General features: G+C 37.3%; 2 protein-coding genes across 8 annotated transcripts in view; one reads left to right on the top strand and one right to left on the bottom strand.

The window, feature by feature from the left end:
- VEZT (vezatin, adherens junctions transmembrane protein) overlaps positions 1-16,513 on the bottom strand; it is a 65,679-nt gene extending 49,166 nt beyond the window's left edge. For all 5 annotated transcript variants that reach the window (XM_047867404.1, XM_047867397.1, XM_047867399.1 and 2 more), the window contains exon 1: positions 16,394-16,513. In XM_047867404.1, the coding sequence (XP_047723360.1) occupies positions 16,394-16,429 (36 nt within the window). In that variant the 5' untranslated portion in view covers positions 16,430-16,513. The remainder of the gene's footprint in view (positions 1-16,393) is intronic.
- Positions 16,514-16,817: 304 nt separating this feature from the next.
- FGD6 (FYVE, RhoGEF and PH domain containing 6) overlaps positions 16,818-25,653 on the top strand; it is a 115,557-nt gene continuing 106,721 nt past the window's right edge. For all 3 annotated transcript variants that reach the window (XM_047868047.1, XM_047868046.1, XM_047868045.1), the window contains exons 1-2: positions 16,818-17,070; positions 22,449-24,849. In XM_047868047.1, the coding sequence (XP_047724003.1) occupies positions 17,055-17,070; positions 22,449-24,849 (2,417 nt within the window). In that variant the 5' untranslated portion in view covers positions 16,818-17,054. The remainder of the gene's footprint in view (positions 17,071-22,448; positions 24,850-25,653) is intronic.

Here is a 25,653-nt window from a genome sequence, read left to right as displayed (position 1 = left end):
GGAGTAGTTCCAGTTTCTATCACAGGATGCTATGCCCCTTGGTCTTTTGCCTGACTTCAGAGATACAAGCTGGAAAGAAGAGCGTAAGGAAAACTGTGGGACAAAGGTCAGTGAGTACAAGCAGGTGAATAGTAAAGGTCCGGTCGTTAGGTCTGGCTGGTGACAATTATTAGGGAATTACTAATTTTATTAAATAATTATATTGGAGTTAGCATTTAAAAAAAGAAGGGAGCACACTTGTCTGTTAGAGATGCATACTAAAGAATTTACAGGTAAAATCAGGTAATGTTTGGGATCGGCTTTGAAATACTCCAAGAAAGTGGCCCTCTTGGCACAGTGGGCAGTGCATCAGTCTCATAAAATACTCCAAAAAAAAAAAAAAAAAAAAAAGGTGGGGGTGGGAGAGAAACATATAAGACAGTTTAGCAAAATATTAACAGCTGTTCAAGCCGAAGCTGGGTTGTGGGTATAGAGACCTTTCACTGTATTATTCTCTCCTTTTATGTATAATTTGAAAAGTCCATTATAAGTTTTAAAAAATCAGATGCCAGGCTTTCCTAGAGTCTGGTATAAAAGATTTAAGAAAATAATATGGCAGAAAAATGTAAAATTGAGAAAATTCCATTTATTATTTTACTCTGGGAAAAAGATAAGCTTATTAAATTTTAGACTAGAACACTCAAGTCTTTGCAAATTTCCATATAATGGTAATATCTGCTGAAAGAGAATATGACAAAAAGCAAATGTTAATTTAGCTTCATCTTTAAATGAATTTCTGAGTTAATTATACTAGCACCAATTAACCCACTGCAACATATGTATGTGATATTTTACGTATTCATAAAAAGTATTCATATAACATTGGGCAAATATTTGGATTTGCAAACTTTCTACAACAATGCCCAGGTCACTCAATACTCCCACCAAGGATAACAAATGTCAAAGGTATCCTCTAGCAATAAGATTTTAAGTAACCAGTCTTAGTGGAGACTTACCAGTCTTGTGACTTATTAGTCACAAATAAATGACTAATTGCCTGTCAAAGTCAATTATTCATATTTACCTTCCACAAACTAATTAAAAGTTTGTGGAATAAAAAGTCACAATTTTGTGATTTTTGGAGCCATGTTTTAAAAATACCATTAAGACAGTTAAAAAACATAAACAAAAACCAAACAGTACGTTCCTATATAGAACAGTAGTCCTCAAACTAGATTTTGCACCCATCCCCCAACTCCAATGTCTGAAGATATTTTTGGCTGTTATAACTGAGGAGGGGAGGAATGTTACTGGCATCTAGTAGGCAGAGATCAGGAATGCTATGTAACATCCTCCAATGCATAGGACAAGCCCCACAAAGAGGCATCCAGCTCAAACTGTCAATAGTGCTAAGGTTGAGAAATGTTGTTTTATAATATGAGCAATCATAGATTGAAAAATTGACAAAACTTAAGTAGCCCAACAGCTGTTTTCCTCACTTCTTATTTTGGGAGAATGATAGATTTAAAAAGTAAACACCTAAATGGAAAATTATTTATTTTTCCATGACTTGTAATCTAAAACTCAATAGGCATTCTAAGAGTGAAATGAGTTATGTTCAAAATAACTACATCTGAATTTATGCATTGAAATTTTAACCAGCCATCAAGAGCAAAGTTTGGTTATGGGCACATCTCAATGCTATAGGCTTACAACCAGGCACATGTGTCAGGCTAAGAACCTCAGATGCTCTTTCACACTAACTCTTATGTTCTTATGTACCCTCTGGACTCTCTTCTTCTCTTTCCCAGAAGGAGCTGTTCACAGACACACTTTTAGAAAGCGCTTTGTAGTCTACAACAACTACTGGTCAAATTCTGATTCTGGTTTCTCACCAACTATCTGCTGTTTTCTAGATGCCACTGACTGAGTGCTGGCAGCATTCCACTAGAAAAATCACTTAGCTAGAAAGGGAAAACAAATGGCAATCCAACCATCAATTTGTTCATTTATCACTAATCAAATATTTATTGAGCACCTTCTATATGTCTGGCACTAGAATTATAGAACTTTTCTGCCATTAACTTCTCTCTGGGAATATTTAAGAAAAAGTTAACTGTTTTTATGCTATAAAAGGAAATTCAATTGTTCAATTTCACAAAAAAATTTTTTTGACCATATTGCTATTTTTAAATAAATATTTCAAACAACACAAAAAGACATGAAATGAGAAATACCTTTTTCTTACCCTTCACCCCTACTCCCTTTCTCAAAATGTAATAAACACTCTTTAGTTTGTGAATACCGTCTCTTCAAATTTACTACCCATTTATGCTTGAAAGTGGCGGGCAACAGAGGGGGGCAAGGTGACTCCTAGATTTCTGGTTTGGACAATTAGGTGGTGTTATTTACTGAAATATAAAATAGTGGCAGCACAACAAGGCTGAAGAGGGAGCCTATGAGATACTCAAATGTGAATAATTTAGACCTAAAATATCTGGAGATCAGGAAAGTGGCCCAGTTTGAATGCACAGATCTGAGCTTTTAGCAAATAGGTATGGTGGTAAACCCACATAGTAGGGTACAGGTATGGGAACATATTGAGTAGATGAGATCAGCTAGAGGTAATACAGAGGATGAGAAGATAAGAAGGCCTTACAAGAGGCCAATATTTCAGAAAAGAGTAGAGCCGAAGCTGGAAAATAGAGTAATAGTAAAGAAAGTTAACATTTCTTGAGTTGCTTATATGGTAGGCATTAAGTTAAGGATGTTTTATAATACTTTATTTACTTAAAAAAAAATTTTTTTTAATGTTTATTTTTTAGAGAGACAGAGTGTGAGCAGGGTAGAGGCAGAGAGAGAGGGAGACAAAGAATCTGATGTAGGTTCCAGGCTCTGAGCTGTTGAACCACGAACTATGAGAACATGACCTGGGCCGAAGTCAGATGCCCAACTGACTGAGCCACCCAGACGCCCCTATAATACTTTACTTTCAACAACAAACTTCTAAAGCGAAATTATTACTATTCCTACCATTTTAGAAGGAAATTAGGGCATATGAAGTCAAAAACGTGGCTAAGTTAAATAGTGTAAGACTAACCAGCTTTGGTCTGAGTCCAAAGCCTACACCCTTAATAATAACATAAAACTGTCTCTGAGGAAAAAGGGTATCTAGAAGAAGTCTTCTTTCATTTATTTATTTTTTTTTTTAAAGTAAGGACCACACCCAACATAGGGCTTGAATTCATGACCCCAATATCAAGAGTTGCATGCTCCACCGACTGAGCCAGCCAGGTATCCCTTATTGTCTTAAAATATAAGTTTCATTGCTCAGGTAAGGCCAACAGATCAGGAGATGACTGCCATTGGAAAGACAGTTATATTCATAGATCTCAAAAGATGGAGGCAGGCCATGCCATGAGGAAGGGGAGGTCATGGTGGGCAGCACCAGGGTTGGTCAGGAGGGAAGAGGGAGGAAATTATGGATCACGGCCTTTACTGTGGTTTCTTTGGGAAGGAATAAGCAAGGCAAGGGAAGCAGGCTTAAAACTGGCTAGTCTGCATAATTTCAGCAGGCTCTGAAGCATAGGGGTTGTCCCTAGTGAGGTCTGGTATCTGACCCTGTGATGATTAGGGCAGATGCGCTGTGGCCAGGTGAGAGGTGTGTTACCTAGATGAACAGTTTGCTATCTCTTAGGAATTGGTTAACTCTGGGAGCGGCAATCCCTCCAGGGTCAGTAAGGTCCTGAGATGATCAATGCATCAGAATACAGAAAGTAAAAGACATGGTTAACAACATACTTATTTATCAGATTTTATTCACTTAAGGTCCAAAATGCTGATCCTGCATGGTACAATTTTTTTTTTTAATTTTTTTTTTCAACGTTTATTTTTATTTTGGGGACAGAGAGAGACAGAGCATGAACGGGGGAGGGGCAGAGACAGAGGGAGACACAGAATCGGAAGCAGGCTCCAGGCTCTGAGCCATCAGCCCAGAGCCTGACGTGGGGCTCGAACTCACGGACCGCGAGATCATGACCTGGCTGAAGTCGGACGCTTAACCGACTGCGCCACCCAGGCGCCCCCATGGTACAATTTTTAATTCAGGGGTATTGTTTCCTCTCTTCAGGTTGTCCTCATCTCAAATTATTAAATTATTCCCCCTTCACTGGTGGCTTTAGGTTTCATAGAACTATAGCCACTTTAATCTGGAAACACAAATCTGGATTTTTTTTCCCCTTCTGTGAATATACTTTGTTGGAGTGTGGCAACTCCAAATCTTCATAGAATTGTTTTAGGCTCCATGACTTTTCTGTTTACTCATTCTTAAAAGAGTTCTATACTTATTGTCTTAGGGTTAACAAAGTACAATCGGGAATAATTCAAGCAAAAACCAAAGGGAAATTTTCAGGTATAAATGCAAAGAGGAAAAATAATCTACAGGCAATAGATTATCAATTTAGAAATCCACTCACCAAGAGTGATAGAGCCATAGCAGGCACAAACATGATCAAGATCACACAAACAAAATTAAGCAAGTATTCCAGTGCTGCAGTTTCCCACAGGCTATGGGGGCCACAAGCAGGGGGGAGTCCGGAAACGGTCGTTGACCTGCTCCACCGGCTCATTTCATAGGTTCCAACATTGTTTATCTCTGGTTTGGAAATGTCAGTGGAGGCTGTGGATTCTGTTCAATATTACTGAGATGCACTTTTCTACTCACAGGAGAATGATCAGTGTCAGTTCACATCTATTGGGTTGATTCTCTCCCCCACTAATTCGTCCCCAAACAGCAGCACCAAACATTTACTGATTACCTATGTTCATTTCTAAGTACCAGGCACATTTCTAAGCATTTTATGTGTTAACTCATTTTACCTTTATGATAACTTTATGAGGCAGAGCTCGTTTGAGAAAAGAGAAAAACTATGACATAGAAAGAACATGTAACTTAGCCAAGGTCACAGAAATAAGAGAGCCAGAATTTGAATCTACACAAGCCAACAGAGAGCCAAAACTGTTATTTATTTCACTACGTTGCAACTAATTTAGAGTAAATAAATTCATTAACTCAGTCTAATACAGTATTTTATATAGTTGTGTTTTTTTTAACCAGAAACTGGACTTGTAATTTAAAAATTATCTAACAGATTAAGTTAGAAAATTCAACAAAGCATGATTCTCCCGATAATACCTACTTTTATTCCCAATCATTTCTCTTCAGATAAGTTATAATTCGTATGTATTTACCTCAGATTACACAAACCTTGAAACTGGCTGCAAAGAATCCTGGGACTATAAAAACAACAGTACCTTATTCTTCCAAATTATTCTCAAGGCTATCTCACTGAGTTTTTAAAACAACTCTTATGACACTTAAGAGAAAATATGGCCAACATATGATAAAACTAATTTCTTTATGATAAAACCATATAATCCAATAAGAAAATATTAAAAACTACAAATATGGGCAAAGGATATAAAGAGGCAGTTCAAAGAAAAAAAAATACACAAATGGGTGAATACAAATAAAAACATGCTAGACTTTACCCTTGATTGAAGGAGTGCAAATTCAAACAAAGATATAATTTCAACCTGATAGTTGGCAACGCTTAAGTTTGGTCATGTATAGTGTTGGTAAGGGTATAAGGAAAAAGATACTTCAGATGCCATTAATGGGACTATATAAAAATATTAATATATCCATTGATCTAGCAATTCTACTAGGCATTGATCCTATAGATATTATACAACATTTCTATGTGTATTATGAGTATATATTTGCTTATATGTATATATGAATATAATTGCACTGAAAATGATCTGGCAGAAAACTGAGGAGAGTGGTTACTTCTAAGAAGAAAATGAAGATTAAGGGAGGGCTGATGCTTTCCCTGTATTATTTGACTTTTTCATAATGAGAATACATTCATGTGCTATTTGTGTGGAAAAAGGTGCCCAGTGTAAGGCCTAATAAAAAAGGTGTCGAATTGTTAGTTTAGCAAATGAATAGAATGATCCTGTGCACTTGTCTATATCAAAATTAATCATCTAGTCAACTATTACACAGTTCCATTATTTAAAATGTCAGTAAAATATCAAATGCTAACTGCTGTCAGATGTCAGATGTCATCTGATCTCTTTAAGTCCATTATTAAACACAAGAAGCAGTAGGAAAAGGCAGTTAGCTACTAACAGAAGGCAGTAGAAGACAGGAGGCATTGGCACAGAGATATGAAAGTGTATAATGTAGGAGTGACTTTGTCAATGAAGACTTCAATTTATAATAAACCTGTGCTTACCTAGAAGGCTTTGTTTCCAGTCCCTTGTTAAAACAATCTATCAAATTACTTACAGGTAACTTTTCTTTAAAGATTTATATCTGTTTTTAATTTCTTCAGAAAAGAAAGTACTGTAATGTAAGTTATATATTTTTAAAAGTTTCTGCCATGCCAAAGGAATCTCTAAAAGATCTTTTATTCAAAACAAAATCTTCATGAAAAAAAGATTTTCTATAATTAAGGGCTTTGATGGAGGATATTTGCCTGGAAACAATTATTTATTAGCTATTAAAAATATTTTAGAAGTCTTTTCTCCTTGAATATAGCTTATAGCTATAGGTATAAATGTAATTATTACATGTAAAACAGCAATTTTCTGGGAAAATATGATGGAAAAGGAGGAATTCCTGTTGTTAGTTGCTATTATTTCCTTATTTCTTTCCAGGCTAACTGCAGAACATCACAAAATAAGCTGATGAGGAAGACTGTCATTACCAAATTATGCAAGGTAGCTGTTTTCTCTATTTTTAATGAAAATGCTTTTAGATATAAAGAGCTAAAATTGTCATAATTTACTAACTCTATAAAGGAAAATAAATTTACCCGTTACGATTAATTATATTGTCAATATACTGAATTCCTACAGACTTTTCACTCATCTTTAAATCAGTACACAATCAGAAAGCATAATTTGAAAATAACTACTCACTGCTTCCCCTACCCCCAACCTTAAACCTTGGATAGATAATACCATAAAAAGTACCTTGCAAGATTAATTATAAAATAACAGGAAATACTTTTTGTAGTTTACATATTTCAATGTAACTTCTAAATTACTATGCCCAAAGCCCTGAATCCAAGCTTTAATTTAATTGTTCCTCAATATGAGCAAAGCAAATCTAATCACAGAAATCAAAAAGACTAAGTAAGCTAAAAGCATCCAGAAAAATTGGTCTTACTAATTAAACTACTCACGGACAGCATAGTTATAATTTCTCCAATTGACCTAGATGAAAAATTTATTGCCTTTTGCCCATATTCTTCTGATCCATACACTTCTTTCTTTGATGGTTCCCACTTGTTTCTCCAGAAGAACCACACTACAAAATGGCCACTGAACTGGAGGGTGTGTCTTCATCATTACTAAGCATTTTCCAATCAGAAGCAGCTCTTTGAAAAAAACCTCAACATAATTCCTTCACTACCACTCAGTAACTGCAGAAGTAATAGAAGGAGTAGGGGTTTTTAAACGCCTTTAAAGGATATTACTTAATAATTATGTTTACTTAAAAATTTTTTGTAAACTAGCAGCAGGTAAGACTTATATTCATAAATTTTCCTGGCTGCAGGCTTCTAAGATTTTCCAATCAAAATCAATCTTATCCAATTAATCATATGAAGTGTTATACACAACAAAAAGTTTTAAAAAGAGTGACTTCACATTTTTTCCATACAACAGCACAAATGTACTTAAGTACAATTGTATATAGTACAAAACAAAATCTATCCATCAAAAAAAAAAAGCTTGAAGAGATGAAAAGGGAGAAAACTGACTTGCACAGCTTATACACTCAACTGATTAAATATAAAGAACGACAATGACTTGGTCTTAACTAAGAGAAAGGAAGGTAGCAATGGTGGATTGAGTGCTCCCTAGTTCTGATGCTACCCTTAATATCATTTAGTATCTGATGAATGAACTGGCATATAATGGGCATTTATTGGATGCAGGGCAGAAGCAAGGTGAGGAAGTAAAACTCATTTTTAACTACTTAAAAAAAAATTAGAACCAAGTCAAACACACAGGCAACATGTTGTGAGAAGAGCATGAGATAAACATTAGAATGAGGTCTGGATATTATTAGATCACATCCAACCTTATTGTCTTTTTTCCTTATCCCAAATGATAATAAAAAGAGTAGAAAAAGAATTTGTGGTTCCCTTAAGAGAGAAAGGAGAGATTTTTCTCTCAAAATGATGTATTATGCACTTTCATCAGAAAGGGAGAATCTGTAAGGAAGAGTGAAACTAAAAGGATAGGGCAAGATATATATAGAAGTAGAAAATCCACTTCAATAAAGCTGTTAAAGAGACATGAAATTAATGGTGTGGATTAGTCAACAAAATTCCAACTTTGGGAACTACAGAAACACTGGTACAGAACCAAGAAAACTAAAATTGAGTAAGAGTTCCTGATCTAAAAATGGACTGGAAATGAGCCAAATCTCTTCCTATATTTCCTAATTAATGGAGAACTCTAAGGGATTGACTCTTATTTACTCAACCTTATGAGTTCAAGCCCCATCCTGGGTGTAGAGAATAAAATAAATAAACTTAAAAAAAAAAGAAAGCCTTTAATAGAACTGTGTAAAAATACCAAGACAACCATAAAAATAATTTAAGCACTGGGGCACCCAGGTGGTTCAGTCAGTTAAGTATTGGACTAGGTTTCAGCTCAGGTCATGATTTCAGTTTGTACATTCAAGCCCTATGTCAGGCTCTGTGCTGACAGTGTAGGTAGGGCCTGCTTGGAATTCTCTCTCTCTCTCTTTCAACTGCCCCTCCCCCACTTCTCTCTCAAAAATAAACATTAAAAAAATTTTTTTAATTTTTTTAATGTTAAACTCTTTTTTTTTGCCCCAAATCTGTTGTTTCATTGGTTTTATTTTACTTTTTTAAATGTTAAAATCCTCATTAGAGATCTGCAGATATGTGAAGCCAAAATGGAAGGAATATCACCCAGACAGAAAAAAGCAAAGACTTGTTCCCCAAGAATAATTTTTATAACTTGTGTCAAACAAATTTATTATTGCACATCTGGTAATAAACTAGCTTTGGCCTTAATGATTAATCTTTTATGTCAATAGGGTTCTAATTTAACAACTCATTAATAAGTATTCTTTCAATTTCAGATAGTGATAAAAGCATGAGTTTTGCTATGCTTCCAAGCTCAGCTACTATTTAGAAGTAGAGTATTTTATACAATTGTGGAATTTTATGTACCGCAGAAAACTGAAGATGAATTTTAAGTGAAAATGAGATGACACAACAATACCTTAAATTTTATAATTATTCCAGACAGCAATTCCATTATCAAAATACCAAATACTGTCAATATATACATTCACAGACAAAAAACAATTTTCTTCCATTAGTCAAATCAATAATGCAAATAGAAAGAATCTACAAATAATATTTAACCTTCAAATATAGAAAGGATACTGGAATTAAAATTTTTAAAATTAAAATGTATAAAAGTAACATAAAGAAAGGAGAATCTCTCAAGTAAGGAAGGATTTTTTAAACTGACTTTTACGTGTGAGAGATTGGATGAGAGCCATCTCACATTTATCTGACTTAGTGTGGGGAGGGGGAGGGGTACACCTGAACATAATGGCAACAAAGAGCTAACATTTAATAATTTACTGAGAAGTACGTAGGAGGGAAAGAGATAGAGATAAGAGGTGCAAAAATTAGCTTTCCCAGTCATGAACAAAGGAAAAGAGAATGAATTTCAACAAAAACCAAAGAATTCAGCCACCGAAATAGGGTTATCGTGGACAGATATGAAAGAGTAAAGAGTCCCTTGAGGACAACTTTGTCCCTATAGTGTAGTTACAAAGAAATGGTTTAGATACACTACAGATAATGCAAAGAGGTAGAAATATTTGTCCTTCAGATAAAAAACTTCTTATTTTCAGGTACTCTTTCCTCTGGGCATGGAAGGATTCAAAAAAGGATGAATGGCTCAAAGTTCTACAATTAATTTATAATGAAAAAATCTGAAAGCTACAAAAGAGCAATATCAGAACTTTATAACACCTGCCTAAGGCCAATAGAGGCTACATACTCTCAAAAGATCTTACAGATAACAATTACAGAGTAAAATGATGATATTGGCATTTCAGTATTCATTTTGCAGAGTACCCATGTTAGACATGCTGTTCATCATTTTTGAAACTTTGTCCTGTTGTTGTTCTGCCTGAGAGGTCCAAGTCTGAGGTTATGCTTTCCACTCCTTTCCACTGGAGCCTCTTGGGGTTGTTAGGTTCCAAGATAACGGAATTAACTTTGAAGGTATATTTGGAGTCTAGTACTGATAAAAAGAAGGTCAGATTCTGGGGCAAGGACTGGGACCTGGACCTGGGAATCTCACTCTTTCTTTTCTGTCTTAATTCTCTACTACATCATCTTTCAGTGTAGCCCTGGTCCTCCCAAAGTAGCAGCACTCAAAGATGACCTCTGGGTCAATATTATAAGAAAAGATAGTAGAGTTACCAATACTCCAGGAAACTGATATTAAATCAAGGCACTTAAAAAACAGTGTTAGGTAGGAAAAGGATATAGTTGGGAGTACTTTCCAAAACTCTGCTTGACTTAAAATTTAAAATTTTAATTTTTTTTTTCAACGTTTATTTATTTTTGGGACAGAGAGAGACAGAGCATGAACGGGGGAGGGGCAGAGAGAGACGGAGACACAGAATCGGAAACAGGCTCCAGGCTCTGAGCCATCAGCCCAGAGCCCGACGCGGGGCTCGAACTCACGGACCGCGAGATCGTGACCTGGCTGAAGTCGGACGCTTAACCAACTGCGCCACCCAGGCGCCCCTAAAATTTTAATTTTAATGTAGCATATGACATTCTGAGTCTTTTTTTTTTAATTTTTTTTAATGTTTATTTCTGAGACTGAGAAAGACAGAGCATGAGTGGGGGAGGGGCAGAGCGAGAGGGAGACACAGAATCAGAAGCAGGCTCCAGGCTCTGAGCTGTCAGCACAGAGCCTGACGCGGGGCTCGAACTCACAAACCGTGAGATCATGACCTAAGCCGAAGTCAGTTGCTCAACTGACTGAGCCACCCAGGCGCCCCCTGAGTAAGTCTTAAGACATAAATGCGTTTGACTTCTGACTCTAAAAATCATTAAAACAACAGTGTTAAAACAAATACACCAAAAATATCCAGTCAAATTTTCTTAGGGTAGGAGAGGTTTAAGAGACAGGAAAGCTAAATGTAAGATTTCTCAAATTATCTTGCAGCTAGGATTCTAGATATAAGTGGGCTTTTCTTTCTCTCTTCCTCCTTCCTTCTTTCCTTTGTTCCAATATGTGTTACCAGCTTTCTGGTAATGCAGAGGCAGTTGCGGTAGAGACAGTAGATAGATTCTGAGTTCCAGTACCACTGTACCAGCTTTGTGGGTTATCGAGAGGCAGATGTGATGGTTTCCTGACTCTTACGTTGTTGCTTATGATCGTGATCATGTGTTCTCAGCTTCATGAGCATAACAACCTTGATAGATACTGGGTTCCTCATTTTCTATCACCCACCCAGGTTGATGTCCAACCAACACCCACCCCACCCCTGTCTTTAGCAAGAATTCTTCTATTAGATCAGTTTAGCCAAAACCACTCTTCTTTTTTTTTTTTTTTTTAATGTTTATGTATTTTTGAGAGAGAGAGAGAGACAGAATGTGAGTGGCAGGGGAGGGGGGAGACAGAATTCGAAGCAGGCTCCAGGCTCCAAGCTGTCAGAGCTTTCAGCACACAGCCCGATGAGGGGCTCGTACCCACAAGCATCGAGATCATGACCTGAGTTGAAGTCGGACGCTTCACTGACTGAGCCACCCAGGCTCCCCAAAACCCCTCTTATCCCAGTGTTTCCTCTTAGTAATTAAATTCCCTCTTGCCCAGGCTATATTTGCAACTAAGTCTGGTTCTCACTGAGGTCTCTTTTCACCTATTGTGATAGCCAGGATTAAAATCTGTTTTTACTGCTTTAAATATTGTCTAGCTCTGGTTTTTCACAGTATATCCCATGAACAAATGAGGTATACATGTTAATAAACTTGTTTGTTTTTCTCTGTTAATGTATCTTTTAATACAGGGTTCTCAGCCAAGAAGTAGGGTAGAGGGAAAATTATTTTTCTCCCCTATATTCCTTGTTTGTAAAATCAGTTCTAGAACACAGAGATGAGAAACTGCCTCATTTAGAAGGTGAGAGTAAAAATGTTCACAAATTGGAAGATTTAGTATTGTAAAGATGTCAAGTCTCTCCAAATCAATTGAATCTGTTGAATCAATCAATAGATTCAAAGCAATCCCAATCAGAATCTCAGCCTTTTTTTTTCTTAACTGAAATTGACCAGCTGATTCTAAAATTTACTTGGAAATGCATAGGACCAAAAATAGCCAAAGCAACCTTGAAGGAAAATAAAGCTGAAAGGTTTATCCGATCAGACATTTTTTATAAAGTTATAGTGGTTAAAATAATGTTATTGGCATAAGAATGGTCAAATTGGCCAATGGAAAAGAGAGCATCCAGAAATAGAGCCACACATACAAGGTTTCCTAATTTATTACAAAGGCAACATGGTTGTTCAGTGGAAGAATGGTCAGTTGAGTAAATGCCAGGTTAACCAGACATCTATTTGAAAAACAAATTATGTTGACCTTTACTTGATACCATACAAAACTCAGTTCCACATGGATGACAGATCTAAATGCAAAAGGTAAAATAAAGCTTTGAGAGAAAATACATTTGTAACCTTAAAGTAGGCAAATATTTCTTTAAAAGTACTAACTACAAAAGAAGGTTTAATTGGATTATAAGAAAGTTAAGAGCTTCTGTTCACTGAAAGGCACAATTAAGAGTGCTACATATATCCTGAGATAAGATATCTGAGGGACACATATCCAACAAAGGACTTGTATCAGGTATATGTAAAGAACTCCTTTAAATCAGTAAAAGAGATTAACCCAATTGAAAAATATGCAAAAAACTTGAATTGGCTTTTCAAAAGTAGATAAACAATGGGTGGGGTCATAAACATATAAAAAAGACTCTCAACTTCCTTATCAGGAAAATGCAAATTAACAGCACAGACCCTGCCTGGGATTCTCCCCCTCCAACTCTCTGCCCCTCCCCACCTCTTAGGTACAGGTGCATAAGTGTACATATGCACTGTCTCTCTTTCTCAGGATAAATAAATACACTTAAAAAAAAAAAAAACAAACCAGACTGATATTAGCAAGTGTTGGTGAGGATGTAGAGCAACTAGACCTCTTATAGACTGCTGGGAGGAGTATAAACTGGTATAACTGGGTTGGAATATTTGGCAGTACCTACAAAAGGTAAACATATACATTTCCTATGACTCAGTAATTTCACTTCTAAATATATATACAACAGAAATATGTTCAACAAGGGGTGCCTGGGTGGTTCAGTTGGTTGAGCAAGCATCCAACTCTTGATCTTTGCTCAGGTCATGATCTCATGGTTCCTGAGTTCGAGACTTGCCATGGGCTGACAGTGTGGAGCCTGCTTGGAATTCTCTCCCTTTCTCTCTGCCCCAACTTAAAATAAGAATAGTAATAATAATAAAGAAATACGTTCAACAAAACATACATACTAAGCAGCACTATTCATAATAGTCCCGAATTGGATGCTACTCAAAGACCATGAACAGTAAGATGGATTAAAAAGCTGTCATACATTCACATGGAATACTATGGAGAAATAACAAATGCTCGCATGACAATATGGATGAATCTAACAAAACCAGAAAGAAAAAAAGTTAGCCAAAAAAGAGATATACAAATAGAATTGCACAGTGTATAAACTATAAAAATAGACAAAATTAAGTTCATTATTCCAAGTCTGAATAATGGTTATATCTGAAGTGGGCAGAACTGACAAAGGAAATAAGAGGTAGCTTCTGGTGTGATGGTGATGTTCAGTTTCTTGATCTGGCTGCTGCTGCTTACATTGGTGTATCCAACATGTTAAAATTCATCAATCTGCACACACTTATGATTTGTACACTTTCCTCATTACTATTATGCTACAGAAAAGATTAATGTACATGACAAAAGGCAAGTCAATAAAACAGCAAACTGGAAGAAATTTTCTACAATTTCTTACAAGGTCTAAGTAACATATGAAGAACTCATGCAAGTCAATTTTTAAGAAGCTAGCATCCAATAGGAAAATGGACAAAAAAATACAAAAAGAAACAGGCAAGTAAAGAAATAAAAATGGTTCCAATAAATGCATAGAATATACACTAGAACAATGGAATGCTATTTTTCCTATCAAATTATCAAAGATTAAAAGAAACTAAGAAGGCTGTTGCTGAGGATTTGGTGAAATCAATGCTCTTATTCCTAATGGAAACATAACCTTTCTATATAAGTCTGTATAACCTTTCTATATAAGTCTTAAAAAATTGTCATATCCTTTGACCCATTAGTTTCACCTCTAGAAATTATTCTAAGGAAAAATCAGAGTTGCAGTTAAAGATGGAATCATATCAGTGTTGATACAATGGTTATTTTGAAACAATATAATTATCCAATAAGGGGAAAATGGTTATATTATGATAAACATGCATGCAGGGATATTATGTTATTAACAATATTTTCAAAGAGTAATGAATAGTTAGATTCATGATAAATTTAAGTGAAAAATACATTCAGAATTCTACGTATGATACATTTTGCTTTAAAAAATATCACACATTAAACATACATTTGCATAAAAAAAGTCTGTAAGAACACAATACTATAACGTTAATAGGGGCCATCTTTGGCTGGTAGATTAACGGGTAATTTTAATTCTGTGGTTTATTTTCTATAATGAAATGTTCTTTGGGCATTCAGAAGTCTAAGAAAATAGGGTAAAAAAAAATAACATCCACCCAGTTTTCTTTACCCTAGAAATCTGAGCAACCTACATTTTTGTCTCTTCTTCAGCTCCCACATTCAATCTGTAACTGCTTCCTTGATTTTACCTTAGAATTATCTGTCCAAGCCATTATTCCATCATTTTTTCTCTCATTTCCAAAATTCAAACACTTGTCTTCCCTAATGAGCTCCTCCAATCCACTCCTCATTTTGATAAAATGGCCCTATCTTTCACTACTGCTACATTCTAGTCACATGAAGCCACTTTATATAGCGACCCTCCCACTCATGCCCCTAAAAAAATCCACACCAGGTACTTTCACACCTCCTAACCTTGGCATATTCAGTTCTTTCCTGGTAATGCATTTTCTCCTTTCGATCTGTCTAATCCGATTCATAGCTCAAGATTTATCTCCGGTATCATTTACTGGGTGTAGCTTCTCTGAGGCCACAAGAATAGACTCCTGTTTCCAAATCAATCCTCCAACGACAGTTTATACATATTTCAACATTTATCATTCTGCACTTAGTGCCTCGCTTTCTCACTGTATGGAATAGGCCATTTCTTTTTAAAAATTTCTTACAATCTATTTGGATAAGTGAACATAAAGCATACATATTTGCAATATATCTATAACGGGTGTGAATTTTCTCCTGCATCTGATAGATAAGTGGCAGCAAAATACTCGCCATAGAGAGAGAGAGAGAGAGAGAGAGAGAGAGAGAGAGAGAGAGAGAGAGAGTGTGTGTGTGTGTGTGTGTGTGTGTGTGCGCGCGCGCGTGCGCATGTGTTTCATTCAAGATGGCAGAGAACGTCTTAAAATAGTCCCACACAAAAGCACTCACACCCAGAGCCTCGAGTCAGAAGAACGGGCTACACCTAGCGCAACAGCAAAGGACAAAAGAATTAGACCTAGATGTTGATATGCCTCGGTCCTAAATACTCGCAGTAGGTCCCACACATAGATATTAAAACGTGTTAGAAAACGGGCACCTGCTGCCTTCATTACGAGGGCCACGCCTCGACCGTGAAGGATGACCTGAGGCACTTCTGGATACTGACCCAAAAGATCGAGGACGAAAAAGGGGGAGGCTAAGTTGTATTCAGGAGTATCCAAAAGGCATGATAGGACCCCGCCCCGCTCGGGCAGAGTACGCCCGCGAGCATATCCATCCCCGGGGAAGGAACAAGCAGGGGGCGCCTGTCCACCGGCATAGCAACGGAGCCCCAGCTGGGAATTCTGGGCGGGCCTGAGGCCGAGGCTGCCGCGGCAAGGGTGCCTGGGGCTACACCTGTCAGGCTGCCACCAACACTAGGCCCAGAAATCGCCGAGATTCGAGGACCTAGGCTGGCAGGAGCGTCACCCAATCCGTTGTCCCGGGATCGGCCCTTCGCCTTCCCCCCTGTCCGTCTCAAACAAAGGCAATCCACATCCACCGCCATTTTTCCCCTTACCTCAAAAACCACCTCTTCGTCAAAGTCCGGTGTCATCCTTCTCCGCCATGCCACCCGCCTCAGCACGATGGGAAATGAAGGCGGGAGAACAGGCGGCACCACGGCGTCTGCTACCGACTGTCCCGTCTGTCCAGAAAACTACAATTCCCAGAATGCTTTGCAGCGCACGCCCCCTCTCAGGGCCACTTATTGGAGCAAAGGATGAGCGTGTGGGTGGGAGGGGCAGGAGCGGGAGGAAGCCCGAGCCCACTGATTGGAGGAGGTTGGAGCTATTGTCCGCCTTTTACGGCTGCGACGAGCAGGGGGCGCCTGAAGTACAGATTTTTTTTTTTTTTTTTTCTGGAGCTGGAGTGGGGCGCGCGCCGGCGAAGCCGCGGTGAGCCCTGCTCGTGCCCGTGCCTGGCAGTCCTCCCCGAGCTCTGCTGGGAGGCGCTCGTGCTCGCCTGCCCGCCGCCTGCGGCTCGCGCCCGGGAGCGCCGCTGGGTCCCTGGAGCCGGTCGCGTCCTTTGTGCGGCGCTCTGCTTGCGCCGCGGGACCTTCGGACGGAATGCGGCCCCTGGCAGAAGCTTTTCTCTTCTTGAAGAGAACTCTTGAAACAATGGACTGTAAAAGGAGCATGGATTGAGGGGGGCTAACGGGGAAGCGAGCTGCACAGGGAATCATGACTTCTGCCGCGGGTAAGTGACGGCGCTCGCGCTGCCGCTGGAAAGTTTCTAGCGAGCGCTGCTAGTCTCGGGCTCTGGAGCAACTTTCTCCTCACGGGTGGATTAACGGTGTTCCCCTTGCCTTTCCCGAGGGCTCTGGCAAATACGGAGCAGACGGCGTGTGCTGCGGAATATTTTCGACCCTTCCTAACCAGAGGGGCTGGTTAGAAATCGTGTCTCTCTTGGGATCTCCCTTGAAACGGAGACCCGCATTGGGAGCTCTGCGCCAGGTGAATCACTAAATGTGAAGAGGGAAAACATCTGCTCGTGTGTCCCAAAGTTTGGGCGACTTTGGCTTCGCGTGTGAAAATAGTTTAGATTCCCATGTTAAGAAATCAGTTATTCTAGGAAAGGGCTGTGTTCCCGGAGTGTTGAACTCAGCCACCGCTCTGAGTCGCTTTGAACCCAGTACCAACTGGAAACCCTGACCCTTATTAGATGCGGAGGTTTAGACACTGTGACTCGTCTCCTGGTGGTTTTTCCTGTTACCTGAGAAGCAGAGGAGTAGAATTGTCGATAGCAATGGTTTCCTCACCTCACCCAGTTTTTATGGGTTTTTTTCTGTTTCTACCTGGTTAGTCGAAGCCTTATTTTCTGTCTGCCTCCCATAGTCCTTTCTCTTCATCCAGATGACAAAGCCTGTAATTTACCTTTGTGTGAATTTTGAGCATTTCTTGGCGTTGTGTTTCTAAACAGTCTTAAGGGACAGTTCTTATTTTCCAACATGATTAGTAAAGTAATTGCTAATTACTGTTAAAAGCGCTTTAAAAAAAAAAAGCACTTTATAAGACTATAGGTTAATTTTTAAACCAGAACTTAATAATGCATTAAGTATTGCGGATTTTTCTTTATGCTTTTGCCCATGTTTAAAGAAATACGCTTCATTAAGAATTTTGTAGTACAATAGTGTTAGGCTTCCCCTCAAAGCTGCTTCTAAAATCAGCACTTAAGTATGATCAATTTTTCTTTGCTTTTCATGGCATTTGTTTTAAATTTCTGCAACTTGAAGCTGTCAAACAGCACTCTCAATGTTCTGATTTGTATTATTTTAAAATCATAGATATATTGGAGTGTTGCATTGCTAGGTGTAATCAGATTACAGCTAACCAGGTAAAAAGTTAGCCAATAGGATAAGAAAGCAAGGAGTGAAGTATTCCTGAACCTATTGCAGATCTTTCCTATTTAATGTTACATGTATGTATAAGAGATATGTTATCATACACTGTGAAAGGTTTATAAACTCTTTTCGTTACCAAGGAGAGACTTTCTGCGTACTTGAGGTGAACTATTTTCATCTTAAATTTCTGTACCTCACCTTTTAATTTTTATTACTGACCCAGTCCACTTAAATTTAAAATGTTTAGAAATTTAAAAGTCTTGCCAGCCATTTTAGCTCTCACCTCCTTTGGAGTTTCAAACACATTTAAAATATTCATACCTTAAATGTATTGTTTTCAATTCTAGTCCTAACAGTTTATAATGAACAGGTCCAGGAGCATTTAAGTAAGTAAATCTGATTCAGGGCTCAGTCTGGAAGTTTGATTCTTTCATTTGAATTACCCTAGAATAATGCAAGCTACTTTTATATTTTATCAACTTTACAATTAATCCACAGACATTTTTTGTGGTGTTTAAAAGAACGCTTCCTGTGTTTAGCTGAGTTACTTGGTTTTTACCATGGCTTGCTGAGAACATTAACTATCTTTTTGTCTGTTAAGATTTTTTATTCTTTATCATGTCTAAATGGAGAATATGGAAGAGAACTGGGGTTTTGTTTCCATTCTTATAAAATTATGTGTTTATCATTTTGGTAAGCTCTTTATGATGCTTTTTGGTACAATAATCAAATTAAAACATTAAGAGTGTTATTTGCAGTTGGGGGAGGGGGTGTTTGTTTACATTAAATCTAATCTGATGTATTTGGGATGGTTTGGCTTCATTTTTTAAAAATAAGATAAATGTAGAACATCTAAGTTATATGTATCCTGAAGAAGAGCTTTCTTCGTTTTTCTGCATCTGTGAAAGAGTAGGCCCGTAATAGAGACTTTAGAATTATTCTAGTCAGTATATGAAAAGGGAGAGATAATTATCAGTGTATATTTTGTATCTTTTAAAACATATACAGCCTCATTAATGTGCTTTGCCTTTGGGCTGGCCAATAGCTAAGAAGGTGTGCACATGTGAACCACAGCCATCTGTGTCTAACGGATGACGCGTATGTTTGTAATAGTAAAATGGTACTAGTGCTTTACTTTCTTACCTTATTTTTCCCTGAAGCCAAACAGCTGTGTAAATAAAAGATTTGTTGCTTTGCTCTACACTTTTGGGTCTAAATGTTGTTACAGTATTAAGATCCAAAGGTGCTGGGTTCATTTCCAAACATCATGCACTTATTTCAAGAGTGACATAGGAGCAGGCCATAATGACTTGTTATTTTTTGAGTTGTGTTTCTTTCGAGATAGAGCCACTAAATAATAATAATAATAATAATATAAATTAAATAAATGTAGTTTAATAAATAATTTAATTTAATAAATTTAATAAATTGAAAGGATTTTGGATATTGCTATACCAGTGACTTAAATATTTGCTCTTACTAATGATTAATAACTCATTTAATAATCCTACTGAAGTTGATTCCTGCTAACTTTTCAGAATATTATTCTACATTTAAATGGATATTGATTTTTTTTTTTTTTTTAAAGAAATTGTCTGTTACTGAGACCTATTGAAGGGTATGTATGTGGCAGCTTTGACTATTCCCAGGCTCTATTTTCAGGACAGGGGATAGAGCATTATGTCAAAATGCCTCCTCTCTTGGAGCTTGCCTTCTAATGGTGAAGACTGACAAAGTCCTACTGAAGAAATATCATATAAAGATAAGGGACTAGAGAATATAAGGATTCTCCTGAAGCAAGGATCACAGAAGTTATAATCTCAGAATCATATAGGCTTTAGAAATCTGTTCAAATCCCTCATTTACAAGTAAGGAAACTGAGGCAACCAGATCTTCACAAAGGCACAGAATTAGGTTAGCCAGCTGAGTTATGTTAATCTGCTTCCTCCAATACATAGTTAACAGTGGTAAGCTAATGTTCACAGTCATCTATTTAATTCAGTGAGTGAGCATTGAAAGTGTTAGGTACATATGCTATGCTGTGTTTGTCGGGAATCAACCACCACTCATACGTATTTGCTTGAATTTCTACAAAACTAAGGGAGAACAGGTATTTATGGCCCTTGGATGCTGATATGTGTATAATATGCTGATATGCTGATAATGTGTATAAAGCACATTTAAAGAAAATAGTGAAATTGTTACCAAAGAGTAAAAAACAATTTAACTAAAAAGCAAAAATTGATTGGTTAGATGGCCCTGAAGCTTTTGACAGGCTATAAGATTCAGAAAGTAAAAGATTAGTTCGATGAGACTGGATTTTTGTTTTTTGGGTTTGTTTGGTTTTTTTTAGTTGTGGTAAAATACACATTATTTTCCATCTTTACCATTTCTAAGTGTATAGTCCAGTAGTGTTAAATACCTTCGTGTTGCCGTGCAGCCAATCTCCAGAACTCTTTCCATCTTGCAAAACTGACTTTTTTTTTTTAATTCCTTCAAAAATCCCAAAGATAAGATGTTTTAAGAATGGTTACAAAAATGAAATCAACATGACAGTTTGTCAGTTTTCATTATCTTGGGTAAGGTGGAAGGTTGGGAAGAGGCCTAGGGCAATCGTACTTTCCCTTAAGACTTAATAGGTCAAGAGTTTAATTTAATAGACTATTATAACAAGGTTTATCATTAGGTTTTGAATGGTTTTACAATTTTTTCTACTTAAAAGTAATAGCATGTGTATTAAATAGCTAAGTGAAATTGTGTATCTTTGGGAATTTGTATTAAATTATTTTGGAAGTATTTTTTTATTATCTTCTTTATTATGACATTATACCAGGAATTGAATGAGAGGGCATATGTCATTGTGTGACCTTGGTTTGGGAAAATGATTGGTAAAAGGAAGTAGAGCACCCTATTCTCTCCCTCTCTCTCTACCCACCCCCCCACACTTTCTTGTCATCTCTTCCCAAGTGTTGTGACTAATTTCCTTTGTTGAAAAGAAAATCATCACTAAATGAAGTATCAAAGCCTCTGTGTATTCAAGTACTTAATGTCCAACAGATATTTGGAAAGATTTATGGTTTTTGTTTAGTAAATTAAGTTTTTGTTAAGCATTAGATCCTGTTGGAGGAACAAACATGCAGTGTAAGAAGTATAAGATAAAATATTTTTACTTTAGGTCTCCTTGGGGAAATGTGACTAGGTGATAAGAGATAGTTTAGGTGGAAAAACCTAAAGAACTTAAAAAAAAATACAGATATTCGGGCTCTGTATATCTTTATTTTATAGGTCTTTTGAGTGAGGCTTTTATTAGGTACCTTTAGGATAGGACCAGGTCTGTATAAACCTAGCATTGTATAATAGGTGTTTATTAAGTGCTTTTTATATAATGTCAAGGGAGGATTGCTACAATTGAAATTGTGGTCATCTTTTGTGTGTGTGTGTGGTTATCTTTTAAATGTACTACAGTAGTCATTATTAATTAAGGGTACACAGTATATTCACATGTGGAACTTAAAAGAATACACGTGTCCAGGCTGTATTCCCAGAATCTCTGATTAGATGTGGTGTAGAACCTATACACATGACTTTTTAAAAAATAAAGCTCTGGGAAGGATTATAATGAAAATTCCCAATGACAATTTCTGTACAGAGAAATCCAACTTTAAAATGAATCGAATAATACAGAAGAATTACTTTTGTTTTTAAGTTCGGAAAATTTTTGATTCCTGTATTCCTTTTTAAGATAGTTTTGGGGTTCTAGTGGGGTAGAATCTTGAGAAAAAGCATTTATATAACTCTGGTATATCATTGAAGTTGAAGAATACTGCTGCTTACTGAGAGGCAAACTTAAAGAGTTCTATCTACATATAACTTAGGCAAATTCACTCACTTAGCACTCAGCAAATGAAGTACTTTTCTTCTATAAGGGTCCCAAAAGCAGAAGCCAATGATCTCATTTAGTGTCTACTGAAGATATGGTAATCTGTTCTAGAGTTAGAAGAAAAACTGTTTTGGACTTGATAAGAAATGTACACTCTACCCAAAGCTTTGTATATTGGAATTGAAGGACAATTTAAGGAATTTTCAAGAGTAACGTTGACTCTTTAACATAATCTGCCTAGCAAGATGTAAGTTCACCATTTTGTCAAAAAAAGTAAAAATGTTATCAAATTTAATCATCTTTTGGGTTTTGTTTTTTGTTTTTGTCATCAAATTATTATTTTTTCCTTTCTAGAGATTAAGAAGCCACCAGTGGCCCCCAAGCCAAAGCTTGTGGTAGCAAATAATAAGCCTGCTCCACCTCCTGTTGCGCCTAAACCTGATATTGTGATTTCTAGTGTTCCACAGTCAACAAAGAAAACCAAACCAGCAATAGCCCCGAAACCAAAGGTTCTGAAAGGCTCACCTGTTAGAGACATCGGGCAGTCACCATCAAGGAAAATCATTGTGAACCTGCAAGAGCATAAACAGGAATTACCTAAAAATGCTGATAACTCTAATTGTAAAAATGTAGGGCATCAGAGCAGCGATTATATTTTACCAATGTGCTCCTGTAATTCTCAGTGTATCCATAAACTTGGGAATAGAGAACATGTGTGTGTAAAGCAGCTTATCTTAGAGCCCCTGGAAATGCATGAAAATTTAGAAAATAGTAAAATTGATGAGTCCTCTTCAGCTATAAAAACAAGGAGTAAATGTGATTTTAACTTTGAAAAAATCAAGAGCCAGAATGCAGTAGTTTTAAAGGCAAACATCCTAGAAGAGAAGCTTAAAGATGTTTTAACACAACGAGCATCACCTTTTATTTCCCTACAGAAGCACAGCTCCACAGACAGCCCAGAAATGACTGATGGCTATAATTCCAACAGACAATTCAGAATTGAGTTTGCAGACCTGTCACCTTCCCTGTCCAGCCTTGAAAAAGTTCCTGATCATCACCACTGCCACTTACAGATTCCTAGTGATGAAACTTATCAGCATAGCAGTGAAAAAAGCAATAGTTGCTTTCATTCATCTGAACAAGAAACTCTGGAAAATGATAAAAGAAGTACTTTTCCATCTTCAGATGGAGTTAGTAAGAAATCAGAAGTCAAAGATCTTGGTCCCTTAGAAATTCACTTAGTACCATATACCCCCAAATTTCCAACTCCCAAGCCCAGAAAGACACGGGCTGCTCGTCTGTTACGCCAAAAGTATATAGATGTTCCTAGTGAAAGTACTGAAGAACCAGAGAATTTAGACAGTAACCTTTCTTGTCCTTTAGAAGCTGGTTTGAAAAACAGTAAAATTGGTGTTCTTCATCAGAATGTTTTGTGTAACCAGGAACAGGTGGACAAAGTGAAACCAGGAAATAAAAGTGAATTGAATGTGGACTGCAACAGTGACAGACAAAATTTACTCAATCCACAGAAAGTTATGTGTCATGAAACATCTTCCTTTGAAAAAATAGAAACAGATTGTAATTTGAGTTCTGACACCAAGACAGTAGATGGTTCCAGTATGTCACTTGCTATGGACAAAGGGACCAGTTTTATAAGATGCAGTACTTTATCTATGAGCCTGCCTAAGCAACTCAAATTAACTTGCAATGAACATTTGCCTACTGCCTGTAACCTGGAAGCGTCTGCCCCTCAAATGCAAAAAGAATCTATAATAAAAGGTGAAAGTTCCTCACGAATTGTCCCCAAAAAACCTCAGAGACACAGCTTGCCTGCTGCAGGAGTACTTAAAAAAGCTGCCTCAGAGGAGCTGGTGGAGAAAATTTCTTATCCCTCAAATGAAGAAAACAATTCAGAGAAGGGTCTAGAAAGAAATCACCTTCGACATTTGTGTGCCCAAAACCATGGTATGTTGTCCTCCTTTGATATGACTAAACAGACTTCAGAAAAGCCAGTGTGGAAATTACCTCATCCTATTTTACCCTTTTCTGGGAACCCAGAATCCTTAAAATCTGTCACCATATCATCAAATAGTGAGCCTTCAACTGCCACGACTAAGCCTAGAGCGAAATCATTATCTGCTATGGATGTGGAGAGGTGCACTAAGCCTTGCAAAGACTCTCAAAAGAAGAACTCTTTAAAGAAGTTGCTGAACATGAAACTGTCCATCTGTTTCATGAAGAGTGACTTCCAGAAATTTTGGTTCAAGAATAGCCAAGTTGGAGATACAACCACAGGCAGCCTCTCAGGTGGGGAGCGGAAAGGGATTGAAAGTGATTGGCATGGCACGTTGGTAGAAGAAAAGAAAAGTAAGCCCATCAAAGCATACTCTGCAGATAATTACAGCCTAGAATCCCAGAAGAAGAGGAAAAAGTCTCGGGGCCAGACCAATGCAGCTAATGGACCAAGATCTGAGTCTTTGGATGACCAAATGCTCTCCAGGGAGTCATCATCTCAGACACCTTGCAAATCTATTACAAGTGGCTATGCACCAGAGTATGAAAATATACGCCATTATGAGGAAATACCAGAGTATGAGAACTTGCCATTTATTATGGCCGTAGGGAAAACTCCCGAGTTAGAATGGCAAAATTCCAGAAGCATGGAGGACACCGATGCAAATGTGTATGAGGTAGAAGAGCCATATGAAGCTTCAGATGGCCAGCTGCAACTTGAACCCAGACATCAGCATTCCAGGTAACACTTAGGTGCCAGACAGGCACTGCGCTTTAACTGAAATTAATCTGCAGCAACCCTGTGAGATGGGGAAAATCACTTGGTGAGAGAGTGGCTTAGTTAAGCATATATTAAATTATTCCAAACTACAGTATTCTTTTATCATATAGCCAGAATGGATGTTTTCAATGCAAGCTTGAAGTAGTTGAGTTATTTTAGTGGCTGATTCAAAGAATTTGACCTAGTGGTAGTGTAGATAGTACAAGAGAGACCTAGAAGAGCGAGTTTGCAGGGCCTCCAAAGCACTAACTTAGAAGTCATAGCAGGAAACTAGGAGAGGAAATTGGCCAGTTCAGTGAGGTTTATTTGTTAGGTGTAGGAATCTGTAAAGTTTGAAATCCATGTGTTTGCCTATGGTGCCCTTGTCAGTTAAAACCTCTAAATTTGCAAAATTTCCTCTCTGATATTAGTTATTTTGCTTGTTGAGGACTAATTGCTGACTTCATATGGACATAGGAAAAATGCAGGAAGTGGAAAGGTACTATCCTTTCTTTCTCAGTTTTGTATGTGTGCGTGCTACCTCTGATATACCTACCTACTCCATCTATCTTATTAAAACCTTGACCATCTTTAATGGTCCAGCTCAGCAACCACTGGCTTCATGAAGCTTTTACAGACCTAGTAGCAAGTGTTTATTTCCTATTCTGATCTCCCTTTTATGCTGTGGTATCCTTACAGCCTTTCTCTGTGTGTTTTATGGTGTAATTATTTATTGGTATGTCTGATGTTCTGTTTTTAGTTTTAAGCTTCAAGAAGACTTTGAGT

Source organism: Prionailurus viverrinus, chromosome B4 (genome assembly GCF_022837055.1).
Source record: "Prionailurus viverrinus isolate Anna chromosome B4, UM_Priviv_1.0, whole genome shotgun sequence".
NCBI lineage: Eukaryota > Metazoa > Chordata > Mammalia > Carnivora > Felidae > Prionailurus > Prionailurus viverrinus.
Note: the sequence above shows the minus strand (reverse complement) of the source record. Positions and strands in the feature narration are given on the sequence as shown.